Source organism: Rasamsonia emersonii (genome assembly GCF_000968595.1).
Source record: "Rasamsonia emersonii CBS 393.64 chromosome Unknown ctg1118621762150, whole genome shotgun sequence".
In the NCBI taxonomy this organism is placed as follows: domain Eukaryota; kingdom Fungi; phylum Ascomycota; class Eurotiomycetes; order Eurotiales; family Trichocomaceae; genus Rasamsonia; species Rasamsonia emersonii.
The window spans coordinates 137,243-154,160 of record NW_013562624.1 but is presented as its reverse complement, the minus strand read 5'-3'; the positions used below and the strand labels follow the sequence as shown (position 1 = coordinate 154,160).

Here is a 16,918-nt window from a genome sequence, read left to right as displayed (position 1 = left end):
TGATAGTTCAGAATGTTGAGGGTGGGAGCTATCCGGGCTGGCTGGAAGATTCCGGCTTTCTCTGTCGGTCCGACTTTCTATATAAAAAGACACTTGCCATGGGAGGCTACATGGTGATGCGCCCTGCCATAGTGGATGTGGGGGTCTGTATTGGGTAATAAACTAATAATGGCGCAGGGAGTCCCTACCTCGTCAGAAAAGGCTAGGAACCCAACCCAACCCAAAGATCTCAGGCAGAGCAGAGGTGTGAGGTTAAGCGACAGCGACGGCAGCACCCATCAGGCCGGGCAGGGGGGGAGGCGTCTGCTTCCGTTGCAACACAAATGGGGAGGGCCAGAGTGACCGGTGCTGCAGTGGGCCCGGCCACACCCACGGCTGGCGCATGTGGCCCGTGGGCAGCGTCCCCGTGCCGAATCTCGCCCCTAGGCTCCTTGCGGCTTAGCGCCCTGGAGGAGACGGGGGGGTCCCCACCGGGGAGCCACATGTCCCGTTTGGGTTTGGCGTGACGCCTCGGAGGGATGCTGGATCACCGTCCATGGGTCCATGGATCCTGGCCCAGGAAACAATAATGAGCAGATAATGACCGGGCAATCCAGACCTCCATGGCAGGCATTCTTCTGCCCTCGTTTTCCGTGTCCTTCCCCCCGGTCTGTGCACGCCTGCAGCACCAACCCTGCGGACGCCTTGATCCATGCCAGGGCCAGTCTGTCGATAAAGGCCACAATACCGGCTATCAACAAAGACCGATGCAAGGCTGGCCGGATTGACAGGACGACTGCCTACATTCTTCAGCCGAGTGACAGCAGCGGTGATGAGGATGACTGACTGATTAAGCAATGGGCCCCACCTTGCTGCTCCAGCGTGCAGCCCTAGCGCCGGGTGTGCGCTGCCAGTGTTCGCGCCTGCCGTCAGGGCTCGGTACGACCCTGGGAGGCCGTTGGCCTAAGAATGGACTTCCGACCTGATCTCTCCGCCAGCTGACTCGCCCCGACCCGCTGCCCGGAAGCCTCCTCTGTCGTCACGGCCCCGTGACCCCGGTCTCCTTTTTTTGGCGGCTGCTGTGCCACAGCACCAGCCACCGCAGCCACACCCCCCTCCGACGCAGCCGAGTTTCCCGTGTTCCTTTTGCCCTAGCTGCCAGCCACCCTCGCCCTCGGCAGCTGCATGCCAATTGCCAGGTGGATTCCTGGCGGTGGAGCCGCCCACACCACGCCCAATCCATCAGACGCCGATCGCGCGCCCTCTGATTGCCTGGGTGATCCTGGTCCGACGCGCTCGATGGTTTGACAGGCGGCGAGCTGTTCAACCTGCGTTTTCAATCCCACGCCACACGGACGAGTCGTGCTGCATGGCACCGCGCCAGCCAACGCATCCATATCCACCTCCTCCCTCTGTGACCGTTCCATGCTCCTGTGCGCGCGTGCAGCATTTCCCTGGCCTACCGTTGCCATGCTCTCTCCTACCGTGGACCGCCCCCATGTATGACCCGTGGCCTTGGGCAGAACCGCCATCCACGTTGGAACAAGAAAGAAACGATGGCAAAAGCTGGCCCGGCCGGGTGATTACGCACGGCAGCATCATGCTTGGGCCTGATATAATACTGTCAATATTGCATCGCTGACCGCGGTGAAGCTGGACGTAGCGGCGCTACCCGGGTCAGCTGTAGAAGGCCTGTCTGGTGGATGTGATTATCACTTTGATCATCACTCGCTTTACGAGGATTAACAGCACGCTATATCTGTGCACAGACTACAATACGCAACGGGGAAATGTTCCGCGCGCCCCGCCTTAGCGTGGCAGCCCGGCTGCGTGCAACTCAACTCATCTCGCTCAGTCCTCTCCATCGTGGCAAGCTGTCAACCGCTGGCCAGTGACGAACGGTAATAATTATTATTATATTCTGGACGGAACAGGGTTGCACACCGGGTTTCAAAAGCTCCGAGTTTCCAGTCCAGTGTTTCTCGCTTAGACTCAAAGTCTCCGTGTGGCCCGCAGCCGTGCGTCAGACATCCCGGCGCAGCACTTGCGTCTGTCTGCGCGCCAATCCATGTCGCAGCATCTTGCTGGACAGGTACCAGACGGAGCTGACTCCGCAAGCGGATATTAAGCTGACAGGATATTAAGCATGACAGGTTGGGCTGCACAGCCTGCACTGTGTGTTATATAATCACCCGTGTCGCTAGACTATATAAGACAGGTGCATACCACGCCAGCCATAGTAGAAATAGTAGAAAAATAGTAGAAAGATGAATCGTTCGTCAGCGTAACCTTTTCTAAGCGACCAAGGCGGCGTCATAAATCTGAAACGGTTGACATTGGCAAGTAATGCGATGGCGCTGAGAGAACACGAAAGACAGAGAGAATGAACAAGAAAAGAAACTACCTTTACATATCTTCAAGGCTGATATCAACTATACTATACCTCTGCAATATTAATAATAGTAGTAGTACAGAATTTTCCATACCCTTTTCTTTTCTATTTATTGCCAAACCGGCAAACAAAACACCTGTCAAGTCAGTGTGGTCCACGAGTCACACCGTCACCTGACCCCCATTGACGTCAAAAGACCCACTAGCCACACACACACACAAATTTAAAAGAAAAATAAAAATTATCATTCCGGGCATACATATATATACATATGCAGGTAGAGTCATGAACAGTATACTACGTAACCTACTGGTGTGACCAGGGCAAATTTCCCCAAGGCGGTTTCTCTGGCTCTTCTTTTCCCATGGAACCGTTTGGGGCGCGCCTTTTCCGAGTTTTCTGCGATCCAGCCCGGTCGACCTTGACAGGTCGAATTAGTTAAAGTCATCGTCCGTAACCTTTTTTTTTGAATTAAATTGTTATTTTTTTTCCTTTTGCTATTCCCGAGATATTCCGGATGAGGTAGGTACATGCATACCTTATCATGCTAGCAGATCACCCTATGCATACATGCATGCATCTATCTCCGTACATGATGCATAGATCTTCTTTCTTTCTTCTTCCGTCGATTGACGGACTCCACTCCACTCCACTCTTGTACTGTATGTACTGTACATACATACGCCCTCACTTGCTACCTACAGAATCCCTACCTACCTACCTAGGTAGCTAGCTAGCTTTGTTCCTACTTACCTATCGATTATTCCTCAGCGATTGTTGCTTGAGTCTTGTGACAGATGCAGCCGCATCTAAGGCTGTAGACGTGAGGAGGCCAACTGGCAGTGTGACAGACACAGTACCGTACCTTACCTAAGCTGGTCCCGTGACCTTTATCCCTCATCTGGTTAGCGTGGATGAGTGCGCCTGATGCATCGGGTTAGCGGCATCTGAGGTTGCTCAAATGGGAATCCACTGAATCCAGTTCAACATATTCTTTTCCACGGAATCGAAAAAATTTCCATTGCTAGATATGCAATCTATATATAGAAAAAAAAATCATATGTCTGGAGTACTCGGCGTTACTACAACCGCAGATGTACCCCTAGTCCTCGCAAGGACAAATGGGAAGGAAGTACTGTAACTACGAGCCAGAACAGTAGTACTAATCTTGCCAGCAACGACAAGAAGACATCGCAATATATAGCCAATAACTTCAATTAGGAGAATAATAATCAGACATGAGTTTTGAACGAGCCAGAGCCGAAGCAATAATTATGCTTGGCTATACTACTACTTCTGCTGTAGAAATTGCCTAGCTTATTTTCCCTATCTTATCGTACAGTACATGTGTACATACTCAGCAGAGAAAGATCATGTCTTGCAGAAGCTAATAATTACTCAATTAGTAGTGAAAAAAAATATTTTTCTTCCATAGAACAACAATATTGAGAAGAAATCTATGTAGCCTGCAGGATTTTTTTTTGGATTCTTTCGTAGACAAATGCATGAACTTCTGGTAGACTACCTAAGTTGAGTTTTTGCTTCTTTTCCTACAACTGCCACACTGTCCACGTATATACATACACAAGTTTCAAGGGCAAGGTCAAGGTCAAGGCGCTACAAATCAAAGAATCCTTATCATGCTCAATCCTAGCGGAATACGGGCAATAGGAAAATTAAAATTTATCCATCCGCATCTCTGTCCTGGTTCGTTTTAGTGATGTTATTGCATGATTAACTATTTCTACTGATCAATAAGTGAAGGAAGGAGTTGGCCAATTTTTTATTTATGGGCTTTACGATCATAATCATCTGATTAGAGGAGCAATGACTCTAACTTTCCTGTCTATATTTATATACTATATATATACTAAACAATTTTTACCAGGAATATTAACGCAGTAAAGCAACACATTTCGTTTCTATTGTTGATTGATTTTCCTTGCTTCGCTGAAAAGAGAAACAAGTCAAGCCGTAATGGATCCTCCTGCAGCTGGTGCTTACGCAATTCATAAAAGCCAACAAACAGACACATATAAGATGATGAGAAGCGAACTGCGCAAAAAAAAATAATTATAATAAGAAAACAAAACATATTTTTCTTTTTTTTTCTTTTTCTTTTTTTTTTTGGCAAGTGTAATTAATTGAATCTGTGATTCCCTACAGATGGTAGATTGTTTGTCTATCTGTCCGTTCATCGTCCTCCTACCCCACACATATATTATTGTCAGCACCTAGGTAGGACCGTAGGAATCCCGTATGATATTGATTTTATCACCCTTGAAAGTTGAAACGAGACAAATACCCAAGACAAATGAAGGAGAGAACCCCATAGCTTAGGGAGTGAGGTCCGTGGTCCATGGTTTAAAATCAGCCCCGATTCCTCATCTCGTTGGTCTTTTCTAAGTATCACGGTTTCTTCATGCCGTGCTAGGAGTTTTAGTCTAGTCAGAAAAAAATTCTGTTATTTCGTCGTCTTTCGCTTGACACCTGTCTATCTATCTATTTGTTGCGGATTACCTGTCCTAGAGAGGTAAAGTCAGGCGTTCTGTCAATTATGCGTGCAGTATATGTTTCTTTTTTTTTCCTTTTTTTTTTATTAAAAAAAATTCCCTGAGCAAGCCATAGTATAAAAAAAGTATGCAGAGGAAGATAACGAATCCGGTCTGGGGTTCGAAGCCGCCGCCAAATTCACCGCGCTGGGCGTGCAAGTCATCACCAAGGGCCATCACGCCAAGTCAGTTATCGAAGAGTGGACGACGGGGATGAAAGCTCGCGACGACCGCGTCCAAGTATGGCACTTCGACATGAACTCGTACGACAGCATCCGGGACTTTGCGCACCGTGCCTCGACAACCCTGGACCGTCTGGACGTGGCGATGCTCAATGCCGGCATCTACATGGTCAACTACCAAGAGTCCAGCTACGGGTGGGAACAGACCTGAAGGTCGTCCGGGCCTTGGCCAATGCTTTCTTACTACGAACGACCGAAGAAGGGTCCCGATCGCTGGTTAGTGGCACGACCTTTGGCGAGCAGTCGTATGGAAGACTTTGGGCGGACGATGAACTGATACCGTAAGTTTGGATGTCAGTCTTCGAGGTCAAATTTGAATTGCTAATTCGATGACTTCAGGGCGGCGTCGGTGCTATTGGGCAAAGAAGGATATGAGTTTAGGCAAAAGGTGTGCACAGTTCGAGATCGTCGAGGCGCTGAAGAAAGATGTGCTGGTCGTTAGCGACATGATTGCCCGGCTGAGAAGTTAACTATTTTGCCTTCTCAGTAGATTTATACCATATTTTCCTATTTTTCCTGCCAATTTCTTGTAAATATATGTGGAAATAGGAACTGCATGTATATATAAGTGCTCACAGGCAAAATCAAAAACATTAGATTGCAACCTACTACTCCACGAGCGTGGGATTGACGGGAACACAGGGTAATCCTCAGCATCTGGAAGTCGTAAAACAAGCAAACGATAATCCAAGACCGAAAAAAAAAGGATAGAATCTAATTGACGCCCTAGCTAAGTTTTTTCGATTATCTCTAATCATCATCTTTTATTCTTATCGGTTAGGATCTAGTCCTACTTTTTTTTTCTTTCGCCAGTCACGATAGATCGTCTTCATTTTTTTTTCTTCGAATCTTCAGCAATCCTAACCGCTATTATCACAGTCGAAGAAAACGGTCGATGAATACAATCTCTGTATTTTGACCGCAAACTATAACTTTCTTATCGTGGCAAAAACTGCTAAAGATGACGGTTGCTCCATCCGCCCGCAAATTTCTTATTATTCCGATCAGTTCAAGAGAACCTTTTCCTTACAGCCATGAAGCATAGCTTTTCCTTTTGAGCCACGACTTTCACTTAAGCCCTGGGCAATGAAACAAACCAAGATAAAAACATCCTGTCCATGTAATCACTGGGTCAACAAACGAAGGGAACCCTGGGCAGTAGACGAAAGTTCTGCTCATGTACTTCACTGTCTCGGGAGCGATTCGGATAGTTGCTCCTCGCCTTTTCGCGGACAGGTCAAGGCACTGTGCCCGGTCTCCCAGCAGTTAGAGCATCTGATGTCGTAACGCCACTCCTCTGCAGCCGGATCGGTACATGTACGGACATTATGTCCTGGATCCCCACAGACAGCGCAACCGGGGATCCGGGTTTCTTTCTTCTCACTCTTTTGGCCCTTTGGGCGTTCCTTTCTCGGACAACGACCTTTCCACTTTGTTTTCATGAAAACTTCCTTGCCAGGTGCATCACATGTTCTGATATCGTGGGCTGCAGCTCTGCAGAATAAACATTTACGGGCTGCCCGCATCTTGACATTGTTTTCGAGTTTCTTTCGCAGCTGTCGTAGGCGATTATTTTCCTTCCATCGTTTGATGGCTACCCACCTGAAAGCAGCGGTCTTTTTGCGTCGAGCCCTTTCACGAGCTTTTTCTTCATCGGTTCGGCGTCTTCGTCGATTGGTGCTTGCCACATTTAATGCCAGACGCCTTTGTTCCTTTGACATTGGGTTACAGTTTTCCCTGGCACTGGAAAAGTCAGAGGCGAAAAACGGCAGGCACCCGTGTAGGATAGGATGTCTGGCTTCCAGGGACAAATGGGCAAGACATCATATTCTTTGCCTAGTCCTTTTTTCCAAATTCATATAACCAATGTGTATAAATGGCCTCTGCAAAGACAATTGTTTCCCTTTCGTACATAACGCTGTCCAAGTCGTTAGGGTTCTCGAAGGATGCAAGACCCGCTGTCACGAATTTCTGGCTCCTTGGACGTCCTTTTGGTTGAGCAATCTGTGATGGAATGATCCGCTTTTTCTACATAGGAGATGACGAAGTCAATTCTTCGCTCTAATAGGAAGAGGAGTGAAATGTGCTATGACTTAAACTTGTTGAGAACTGTAGGACTTCCGCTGATGTTGTTTTATCCGATGTGCAAGGCCTCTGGGACTTGTTGCTGAACCAACATAAAGATATTTCCTTCCTTAACCATCATCCCGCGTAATCAGTGCAAGGTACAATCCCAGCTGCGCTGTATCAATCACTTCTAGTTTTTCAAAGTCGTCCAAGGTTGGTGGCGATGATCGACCGAGCAGATATCGGAAGTCATTTACTGTGATCTTCCAGATATCATCAATCCATTTATCGACTGATCCCTTGCCAATGATCTGTTTCCAGGTAAAACAAACACCTGATGTAATTCTATTGGCCCGGAAAATAGCTGGCTTCAACCTGTCGTAATACCTCTGTAGATCCGGGCTTGCAATTAGGTGAAATTACCCATTTACGTAAAGAGCTGGGGTCAAGTCATCTTTGTGGTCACTAGGAGTTAATATTTTGCTGTCTTGAAATGTCCAAGGCCCTCACCTGGCTCATCAGCTTCTTCCTCCGACCAGTTGGTTTGTTCCACACAGTCAATTTCCTCCTCCCAAGTGGGCCCATTGGCAATTTCATCGATTTCTTCCTCCTCTTCCTTTGTGAGTGGGATATCAATGTAGCCTGTCATCGTTTTCGTGGAAAGCTATAATGGATGCAGATGAATCAAGCTTAACCAGAGTTAGGGAGTAGAGTGCAACAGCTCAAGCAATAGCAGAAATCAATCTTAGTGACAGTTATGCTAAGTTATCTGAAGCTGAGGGAAGGAAAGAACAAAGAAAGATCCCCAGCTGGTGTGGGCGTGAGACATCAGGTCCTAGCCCTACAATCTGGCCTAGCGCCATTCTCAATTTGTACATTATCACGTGGTGTACAGGCAGAGCGCAGCCGCAGAGAGGGACATTCAAGTAGAAGAAGAGGTAAGGGAAATTGTTTAGACATATGTAACATCTCTACAGTGCTCCAAATGTTAGAATGTTTAGGCGTCAACATTTTGTACTCTGCTCGCACTATACCAAACCTCCTAGAGACCCCCGTACTGCCAAGGTGGGGTTAGAAAACCGTTAACTAACAGTTTCTTAGATGTTTTTGACAGCTTTACTATATATAGGAAATATAAGTATTATAAAGAAATCGATATATAATGGTTATCTAATTGGTTAGCCACTAGTAAACAATACTTTTTAAAGAAACATTTAAGAAATATTCTTTTTGTAAGACAACAAACTCAACATAAAAAGACAACTTTTAAGAATTGTGACAAACCCAATCTCATTCGCTATATCGACACTATGAGGAGATTATTTACAGGAAGATCAAGCTGGGGAGGAAAGGAAGAAGAAAGGTGGGCGTGAAACTCCGCAAGAGGAAAATAATGAAAATACTGCCGGTCAAAACCCCCCGCTTTCCTCACCGTTCTCCACACCGCCCACGTGGAACATCCTCTGAGACGACCATAGATTACGTACGTAGGTAGGCATGGAATACCTTGGCTATCCAGACAGGAAGTATTATTAGGGATTAGGGCTAACTTGCTAAGTAAGGTTTAGTAAAAAAGTACTGCAGTCTGCTTTGTCTACTAGCTAGGTAGCTATGCTGCATTAGAATAATGCTCTCTTCTTTATCCCAGGAATTAGGGATTGAGGCAATAGCAGAGCACTAAAATGTATTGGTCCAATTAATTAGGGTTGTATCTAGTGGCAAAGGTGTGAGTTGTCTGTCTTGGCTGATTCGTACTTATTTCTCAGCATTTTTATTTTCTGTTCTACACGTAAGCGTGGCTGCGTTATCACAGAGTTTATAATGATGACAGAATGATGATAAGAGCGCAATTGAACTCGACTGCTTCGTCCAATCGACGTCTGGCCATGCGGAAACTTCTCTAGATGTGTTTATCTGTTATCGAGTAAACAATTCCAATAGTACAGCAGTCTTGTCCTTTTACGTTTTCAATTTTCAAATTTCTCACCTCTATCAAGTCAGTCGACCAGTCTGTGGACCGATTCTTGGCAATTCCGTAAGCGAAATTGGGCTTCAATTCGAACCTTTCTTTTGTTTTCTTTCCTTTGCCCTTTTTTCGGCATGTTCTCGTCGAGATAAACTGCCACTGGATGCATCATCCCGGCCAAGAATAATGCCAACACTGCAAAGTCTAGGCGCGCGGAATGCAGAGTGCCAATAGAACGACGATCATCAGGTGTTCCCCCACAGGGAAGCGGAGGCGGGCAGCACAAACGTTTATCCGAGACGGCACAGTGCATCTGTCATCGCTCATGGATGCATCATCATCGTCTGCCAGACTGTCCGGCTGTTCACACTCATGACGTCTTCGGGGTAGGCACTGGACGTCCCAGCTTATGAGCTCCAAGACTTTTTGATGAGTCACAGAATGGGCTGGAGTCTTGGGATAGGACGGCAGACAAGAAATTGGACAATGCCGAGACATTGGCAAGGCTGGGCAATCGACGCATGCATCCATCTGGCCGCAGCCTGGCGATGATGTCGACGGATTCTGTGTCTGCTCCCACCAAGGACATCATCGGGAGTCTAGAGAGACGGAAGACAGTACTCTCTCTTTGCACGCTGCGATCTACACCACCAAGCACCACTCTTATCGAGCATTCGAACGGGCGTTGGTCGCGGATTGCTCGGGCGGTATCGATACAGCGCCGGCCGGTATTGCCGAGGCTGCCAAGGATAAGCGACGCAGGCGGATCGCTCGCGTGCGCGCGGTGTCTGGCCAATGGCAGCGCCGGACGGGCTGCGAACGCGATGTGGTGGACCGCGCCAAGACGGGGTCTTGGCATCGGTATCGTCACGGCTGGTAAGAACGCAGTTCGCTTCCGCTGGGCGAATCCAACGGGCCAACGCTGGAACTCTCCATTCTACACGATGGGATGCCCCTGCGGTGCAGATGATTACTCCGTATGGAACGCAGCACAGGCAGATTGCAATTGACGGGCGACGATGCTCCCTGCCACGAGCCATTCCTATTCTTTTCGTGTGAGTGATCTCCAGATCCAACATCCTGCATCGGGAGAATAATGCTTCCCCTCTGATGCGCATGCTGGCCGTCTGCCGTTGCTAATTACAACGCCAAGGGCTCGGCACCTAGGCTCATCCTTGGCGTCGCCAAAGCCCAAGAAAGTCCAAGACGCCGAGATGACAGCCTCTCCGCTGAGATCCTCTCTTTGTCCCTCTCGATCTCTTTTTTCTCTGGATCTTTCCCGCTGTCCTCCTTCCTCATGTCCCTCCTCCCTTTCTCGTCTCCGCTGGTCCCGTCTGCGGGCTGCGTGATATAATACCGTGCCCTGAACCCCTCTCCGCGGTCCCTGTACCACCATCCCCGTCCTCCCTTCATTCCAGACGCGGCGCCTGCGTCGATCCAGATGCCCAGACGGTCCTGCGCTCTGCGGAAGCCATGCATTGACCTGTCCGTCCGCCTATCTTCGTGTCATCTGCCCTCGTCGCCTGTGTCTGCTGCGGTGCCTCGTGTGTGTTGGTGATATCGTCAACCTACGCCACCGAGGAAGCCTTATCTGACGTCCGATTCGGGCGATCTGGGGCTTGTACCAGATCTATCGCCATGTCGCTGCATGAGAGAGCCCCGTCTTCGCCCACCGCCAGCTACCACCCGGATTACTTCGAACATGCGTACTCCGATCAGTTTGTCACTGTCATCCCGCATCATGTCTCTCCCTCGGCGCTGCCCCCAGCCGCTCATCGGGTCTCATTGAAGCAGTCGCCCCAATGGCCCTCCTCGTTTGATCACCGTGACGGTGAGGATCACCGTTTGGGCTCAGAAGCCTCTTCACCTGAAGGGACAGGATCCCTGTCCGGCTCGTCGACGGGCTCGTACTCCATTCCGCGCGCCGCTCTGGACCCGGTGCAGTCGTACCCCGGGAAAACCGCCGGCTCTGCCTCTTTCACGCTGGCATCCCACATGGAGGAGGGCTCTGGATCCAACGGGGCTGTGACGAGTGCCGAAGGGCATTCCCACAAGGACGGGAGTGGGCGCGCAAGCTGGGCGAGCCGTCCCTCACAGCTGTCCGGAGGACAGAGTCTCCGAAGCGTGCGCCATGACGAGCAGAGTTCCGTGACTGTCTATGCAGGAACCAAGGAGAAATTTTCCTACAGCAAAGAGCCCAATGCGGTGTTAGCATTGGTTAGTTCACGATTCGTCCATGAATCTGTTAACAGTCGCTTGTTGTGCTGACTCGAACCCTTAGGTATTCCTCTCCATGCCTGTGCCCCTCTTCTCTCTTGGTACCTGTCTCTATACGCTATTCGCATTGCTCTTCGTGACCTTGTCCTCTCCTCTCCGCCTCTGTCCCCCCACATCTTTCTTCCGATCGACATCCTTCTCCATCCAGCTGTGCCAGCTCCTGGTTCCAGCGCTAGAATACCACGAACGGTTGGCGCAAAAACCGTCGAGTCACCACCACCACTATCACCATCACCACGACCCTTACCGGTCTGACGGTGCGCTGACAGACATATTCTCACCAGCCCGTCTGGTCCTCGTCCTCCTGCTGGCCCCGCTGCTGAGTCTCGGCCTGCTGCTGGCGGTATGGACCGCGGCTTTCTTCTGGATCTTCGCCATGATCCTGGGCAATCCGGACGGCACGGAGCGGCGGGACGATGGGCGGGCGGCCGTTCTCGGCGTGAATGGCTGGTGGCAGAAATGGCTTGGCAAGAGCCGCCGAAAGCGATGACCATGTTGGGTATTTGCTTAGCCATGATTTTTTTTTCTTTCCTTCACTATTATACCATTTTCATGAACCCTGTATGAACGAACCTCGGTTTGGTGGTTTTTCATCACCCTTGATTGGATTGGATTTTGCTTGCTTTGGGGAGTGTTGGAAAAAAAAAAAGGAAAGGGCGCTAGCATCATGACCGGCGAAAGTGGAGTTGTATTGGCTTTTTCTTTTCTTTGTCTTGTCTTGTTGTGATGAGGGATGGTTTATTTACGATGGCTATCTACCTACCTACCTGCCTGGTTAGTTCTCATACGTATGGATGGATGGTGGGATATCTGTCAGTTTCTCTTTTGGGGGATTATATCATTATATTATGTCCTGTTACATGTAGCGAGATCGTATGTGGTTCTTCTGTCTGGGTATCTATCCATCGGATAGATAGAGACCTTGGATTGGATAATGAATAAAAGGGCATGTTTCTAAAAAAAAAAAGAGAAGCACATATAGTATATAATATGCACATACCAATCTCGGCAGCTCTGGATAATAAATCCAATCCACTTTATTGTATTCAATCCAATTCAATTCAATTCAAATGGATCTACCTACTCAAGCTCAAAGCAAAGTAAGGCAAGGTAAGGTACATGCATGAAATATGTTCCAAAAAAGGGTATAAACAATGCATACAAAATCTCAGTAAGCAGACCTGATAAGGTTGTTGGGGATGAGGATGGAGATATATAAAATGTTGTCACCATTCTTTCTTTTCTTTTCTTTCATGCTTGATCGTCATGAATGAAGGAATCGTTCTTCTTCCTTTTTCTCTGTGTGAGTGCTTTTTTTTAAAAAAAAAAGTTTTTTCTTGCTCACTTCATTTCACTCTTCGTTTTTTTTTTCCAACTCTATTTCCCTCATGCCCGTGTCTATCTCTTCCGATTCCCAATCTGTATACTACCCCTCCCACTCCTCTTCGCTACAATGTTCCGCCGCTTCTCAATCCTGCCTGATCCGCTGGGACCGTGACTCTTGGGAGCGCCCAGGCCGCGCCGTCCGCTGACGATTGGCTTCTTCTTCTTTGCGAGAGCAGCGGCTGCAGCTGCAACTTTAGCCTTTGTCTTCTCCTCCTCGTCATCGTCCTCGCCATCCACGTCCATCTCGTCATCTTTCTTCTGCTTGTTGAATTTGAGCCGGCCTTTCTGGCCGCGACGGATGGCATTCGGCCCGCTGACCGCCTCGAGGTATGCGTTGATGCCGCTTTCGGGCTGTTCGCCATCGCCTGCTGCGCCGGTCATGTCGACGTCTCCGTCCTCGTCGTCGCCCAGGATCAGCTTGCCGTCGGCATCGACCTTGGCGGATCGCTTCTTCTTGGCTCCGGGCCCCGTGTTGAGGAACCGCACGCTGGGTTTGGTGGTCGAGATGCTGGCCAGCGCGTCCGGAGCGAGCAGGTCCAGAGGGTTGGATTCTGGCGACTCTTCGCGGATGTATTGCTCTCCTCCTTTGTTGCCCTTGCCGGCCTTGCCCTTCTTCGTCGACGAGACGCTCTGGATGCGGCCTTCCTCGTCGATCTCGATCTCGCTGGCGTCGTCGAGGTCGGATTCGTCGCTCGAGAGATCCGAGCCATACACCGCCTTGTCGAACTCGTTGGTGAACGTCTTGCCGCGAGCAGGAGCAGCGCCTTCGTCCTCCTCTTCCTCGGCCGCCTCGCGTTTCTCCTTCTTCCGCTTCCTCCGCTCGCGTTCTTTCCTGACGTTGACCACCAGCTTGCGATCCGCCTCGCCCACCAGGGCCTCCACCATCGCGGCACCAAACCGGCGGATGAGTCGATCCAGAATCCCCTTGACCTTCGTTCTCAGACGGCCCTTGTGTTCCTTGCTCCAGACCATCAATTTCGGGACCAAGGAGTCGAGGCGCGGACGGAGCATGTCCTCTGGCAGACACACCACAGCCACCTTCACAAAGCCCAGAACAGACTTCACGATCTCGCGATTGTTGCTCGTCAAGAACAGCTCGACCGTCTGGACAAGATCCAGTACCACTTGCGACGACATCTTAGAATGGAACTCAAAGAACAACCGCGACAGCGCCGTGACGGACGCGGCGACCATGTGTGGCGAGCTGCCAGCCAGACCAGCCGACACCATGGTGAAGAACTCTTCGAGCGTCGCCGGAGCATCGGGCGAATCATTCGGCATGTGAGGCACCAAGGAATTCCTAATCTTCGTACCCGGGGGATTCCGCTCAGGATCAATGGTCCTTTTGGCCATGTGAATGATCAGGTCAAAGGACGCGCTTCGCGCCTTCTCGTTGCTTTCCTTACACCCGAGCACGACCTCGGGGAGAACCGAGGGGATGAAGTGGAGGTCGGAGGTCGGCAAGTACGTGACGAGTTCGTGGATCGCGTGAAGACGATCCCGTCGTGCGGGAGACGGGGTCTTGTCGGCAGTCGCCAGCATCAGAGACTGGAGCTCAGAGCTGCGCTCGCTCAGCGCGGTCCGTCCAAGCTCCGTCGTCGCGAGACGGGGAATCAATTTGTATGCCTTCTTGATCAACTGCGGATCGGACGTTTGGCGATTGAGGATCACAGATGCCAGCGAAAACAGCTTCCCATAAGTCGACCGTGGCAGGTAGATCGACATGGCGATGAGAAGGTCGATCAACGTGTGAGACGTTGGGGGCATTTTGTCTCCGGTTCCTTTCGGCAGGTTGCCTTTCTTGGCTGCCTCTTCCTCTGAAGGGAGTTCCGATTCCAACATTGTAGTGACTCGGTTAAATGTCTCGTCAAGTTCCTGTAAATGAATCAAGATTAGACTTCTGTCTGGATATGGGGAAAGTCGTCTGGCTACTAACCTTCTCCGGGGTGATGCTCAAGTAAGCATTGATACACTGCAGAATGTATCCCCTGTAGTGCGGAAGAGTCTGGCTATACACGTTGAAAAGAACGGCCAGCAGATTGCTAGAAAATCCCGCGAGGTGGGCAATGTTCTTCTTCGCAGCGTCCTTTGTGATGCGCCGCTGCACAATAAGATCATCGCCCTCAGTCTCCAGCGACAGAATCGCCTGGTTGGATTCCACCAGATTCTGCAGGGCCTTGCAAATGTCGACGCGCAGCTCCGTCTGTTTGTAGAGGACGTTGGAGAGAAGCTCCGCGAAGCTCTGGTCGAACGCCTTCTCCAAGTCTAGCGGCAGCTCACAGTACCCGGGCAGAATGGACCAGGTTTGTTGGATGAGGGTCTCGAAGATCTTGACCTCGACGGTCTTTTCGGCCTTCCCGTACTCCAGAACTCGCTGGTACAGCGCTTCACTCAGTGGCACGAATTCCGAACGGAAATGCGCGAGATTGGTATTCGACACGTTGTCTCTCAGGATCGGCAGAAGCCAGACCCGACCAGGCTGGCCAGGCTTCTGTTGGGCGATGTTAAGAGGCAGGATTTCCAGAACCTCAGCGGGGCCCATCGCATACACAGCCCTACCAAGGACCTGATCTGCCTCTTTCTTCCCCTGGAACGACTCGTTTCCACGTATTTCGCCAATCGTTTTGACGATATTCCTGAGGTAAGGGGACGAGCGCCACTTGAACGCGTCAAACATCGCGCCGCAGACATTGAACACCTCCGCCCACGCTGCTTGATATTTCACAGAAAGCAGATCCGACGCGTATTTGGCCAGTTTCTCCAACGTCTTCTCGTCGTAGACGGAAGGCTCCAGAATGACACTGTTGGGAATGCAGTTGGCGAGGAATGAGATGAGGCATTCCGACGCTGAAATTCGAATGTTTTGCGATGGAGAAGCCAGAAAAGCGGAAACCATCTCGAAGAGCTCTGGCAGCTTCTCGAAGGTCTCTTGCGGGTTGATCTGCGCAGAGACGTCGTAACCCCTCGACAAGACCGCAATCCACGGTGGAAGAAGCTGGGAGTCGTTCTGCGCCGGTTTCAACTCCTGGATCGCTTCCAGAAGCCGTGGCAGCTTCGCGGAAGAGAAGTCGTCTGCCATTCCCTCGAAAATCACTTCAAAGACCTCGAAAGCCGCCATGGTGACGTATTCGTTACTGGAACGCGAGACATTCATGAGCAACTCGACCAGAGGCTCGATCTTCTTGCTCGGCCAGCCGCCGGATGCAGACGCGACCGTCTTAATGAGGTGCAAGGAGTGGATGATCGCGGGGTCGTGATTCTGGGGCCCATGGCGACCCTTCTTGTTCTTCCCTGCGGCGGTCACACTGTCATGCAATGTGCGCAGCGCCGTCTCCGCACACATGTCTGCCGCCGGATGGTCCAAGGATGGGCTGGGCGGAGGGTTTTTCAAGACCTTGATCAACGCCTCCTGCGCTCGCTTGCGCACTTTGGGCCGGTGGTCGACAGCCAAGCTCAACAGACCGGCAGTCGCCCGGCGCGGGCCGATCTGGGTCTGTGGCAGAGCCCATGCAGCGGCATCCTGGGCCACCAGCAGAGACTCGAGACACCCAATGGAGGGTCGCAGCAGCGGCGCTTCGACATCGGGGAGTGTAAGGGCGGGGACGAGGTTGGTCAGGATTTGGGAGAACTTGGAACGAAGGAGGGGAGCGGGGACGTAGTCAGCGGTGATGTCGAGCAGATAGACCACCGACGTGGCTAGCTCTTTGTTGACAATTCCACGTTCACTAGAGAGCGCCTGGTTGAGCAGCGCGAGGAGAGCAGCGAAATACGCGGCGGGGGAGAAATCGGCCTTTTGGTCGCGCAGCGTATCCTCAACAGCATTGAGCACAATCGCGGTCTAGCATCATCCATCATCCATCAGATCACTGGTCAGCTTGAACAAGGGAAAATGCGGACTTTAAACTTCATGAGGGAGACAGTGCGGAGGTGGTAGAGAAACATACATGGCGCTGATTCTGCAGGTTGGGCGATTTGATCTTGTCGAACTTCTCCGCCAGGGTCGCCATTTTGGTTTCCTTCAAGCGAACGCCCCCGAGGCAGCTTGAGAAGTTCGACG

The 16,918-nt window shown here is 50.5% G+C and overlaps 4 protein-coding genes across 4 annotated transcripts; 2 read left to right on the top strand and 2 right to left on the bottom strand.

Moving 5' to 3' along the window:
• Nucleotides 1-5,165: 5,165 nt before the first annotated feature.
• T310_9575 (uncharacterized protein) lies at nucleotides 5,166-5,762 on the top strand (the record flags this gene model as incomplete). The annotated part of the gene is made up of 3 exons (XM_013468016.1): nucleotides 5,166-5,446; nucleotides 5,505-5,553; nucleotides 5,715-5,762. 3 exons carry the CDS (start codon nucleotides 5,166-5,168, stop codon nucleotides 5,760-5,762), a joined length of 378 nt encoding a protein of 125 aa, XP_013323470.1.
• A 1,598-nt stretch (nucleotides 5,763-7,360) lies between these two features.
• T310_9574 (uncharacterized protein) lies at nucleotides 7,361-8,243 on the bottom strand (the record flags this gene model as incomplete). The annotated part of the gene is made up of 3 exons (XM_013468015.1): nucleotides 7,361-7,488; nucleotides 7,743-7,874; nucleotides 8,078-8,243. 3 exons carry the CDS (start codon nucleotides 8,241-8,243, stop codon nucleotides 7,361-7,363), a joined length of 426 nt encoding a protein of 141 aa, XP_013323469.1.
• Nucleotides 8,244-10,836: 2,593 nt separating this feature from the next.
• T310_9573 (uncharacterized protein) lies at nucleotides 10,837-11,965 on the top strand (the record flags this gene model as incomplete). Its single annotated transcript, XM_013468014.1, has 2 exons — nucleotides 10,837-11,415; nucleotides 11,480-11,965. 2 exons carry the CDS (start codon nucleotides 10,837-10,839, stop codon nucleotides 11,963-11,965), a joined length of 1,065 nt encoding a protein of 354 aa, XP_013323468.1.
• A 908-nt stretch (nucleotides 11,966-12,873) lies between these two features.
• T310_9572 (Pre-rRNA processing protein Rrp12) lies at nucleotides 12,874-16,868 on the bottom strand (the record flags this gene model as incomplete). Its single annotated transcript, XM_013468013.1, has 3 exons — nucleotides 12,874-14,736; nucleotides 14,798-16,699; nucleotides 16,806-16,868. 3 exons carry the CDS (start codon nucleotides 16,866-16,868, stop codon nucleotides 12,874-12,876), a joined length of 3,828 nt encoding a protein of 1,275 aa, XP_013323467.1.
• Between the last annotated feature and the right edge of the window lie 50 nt (nucleotides 16,869-16,918).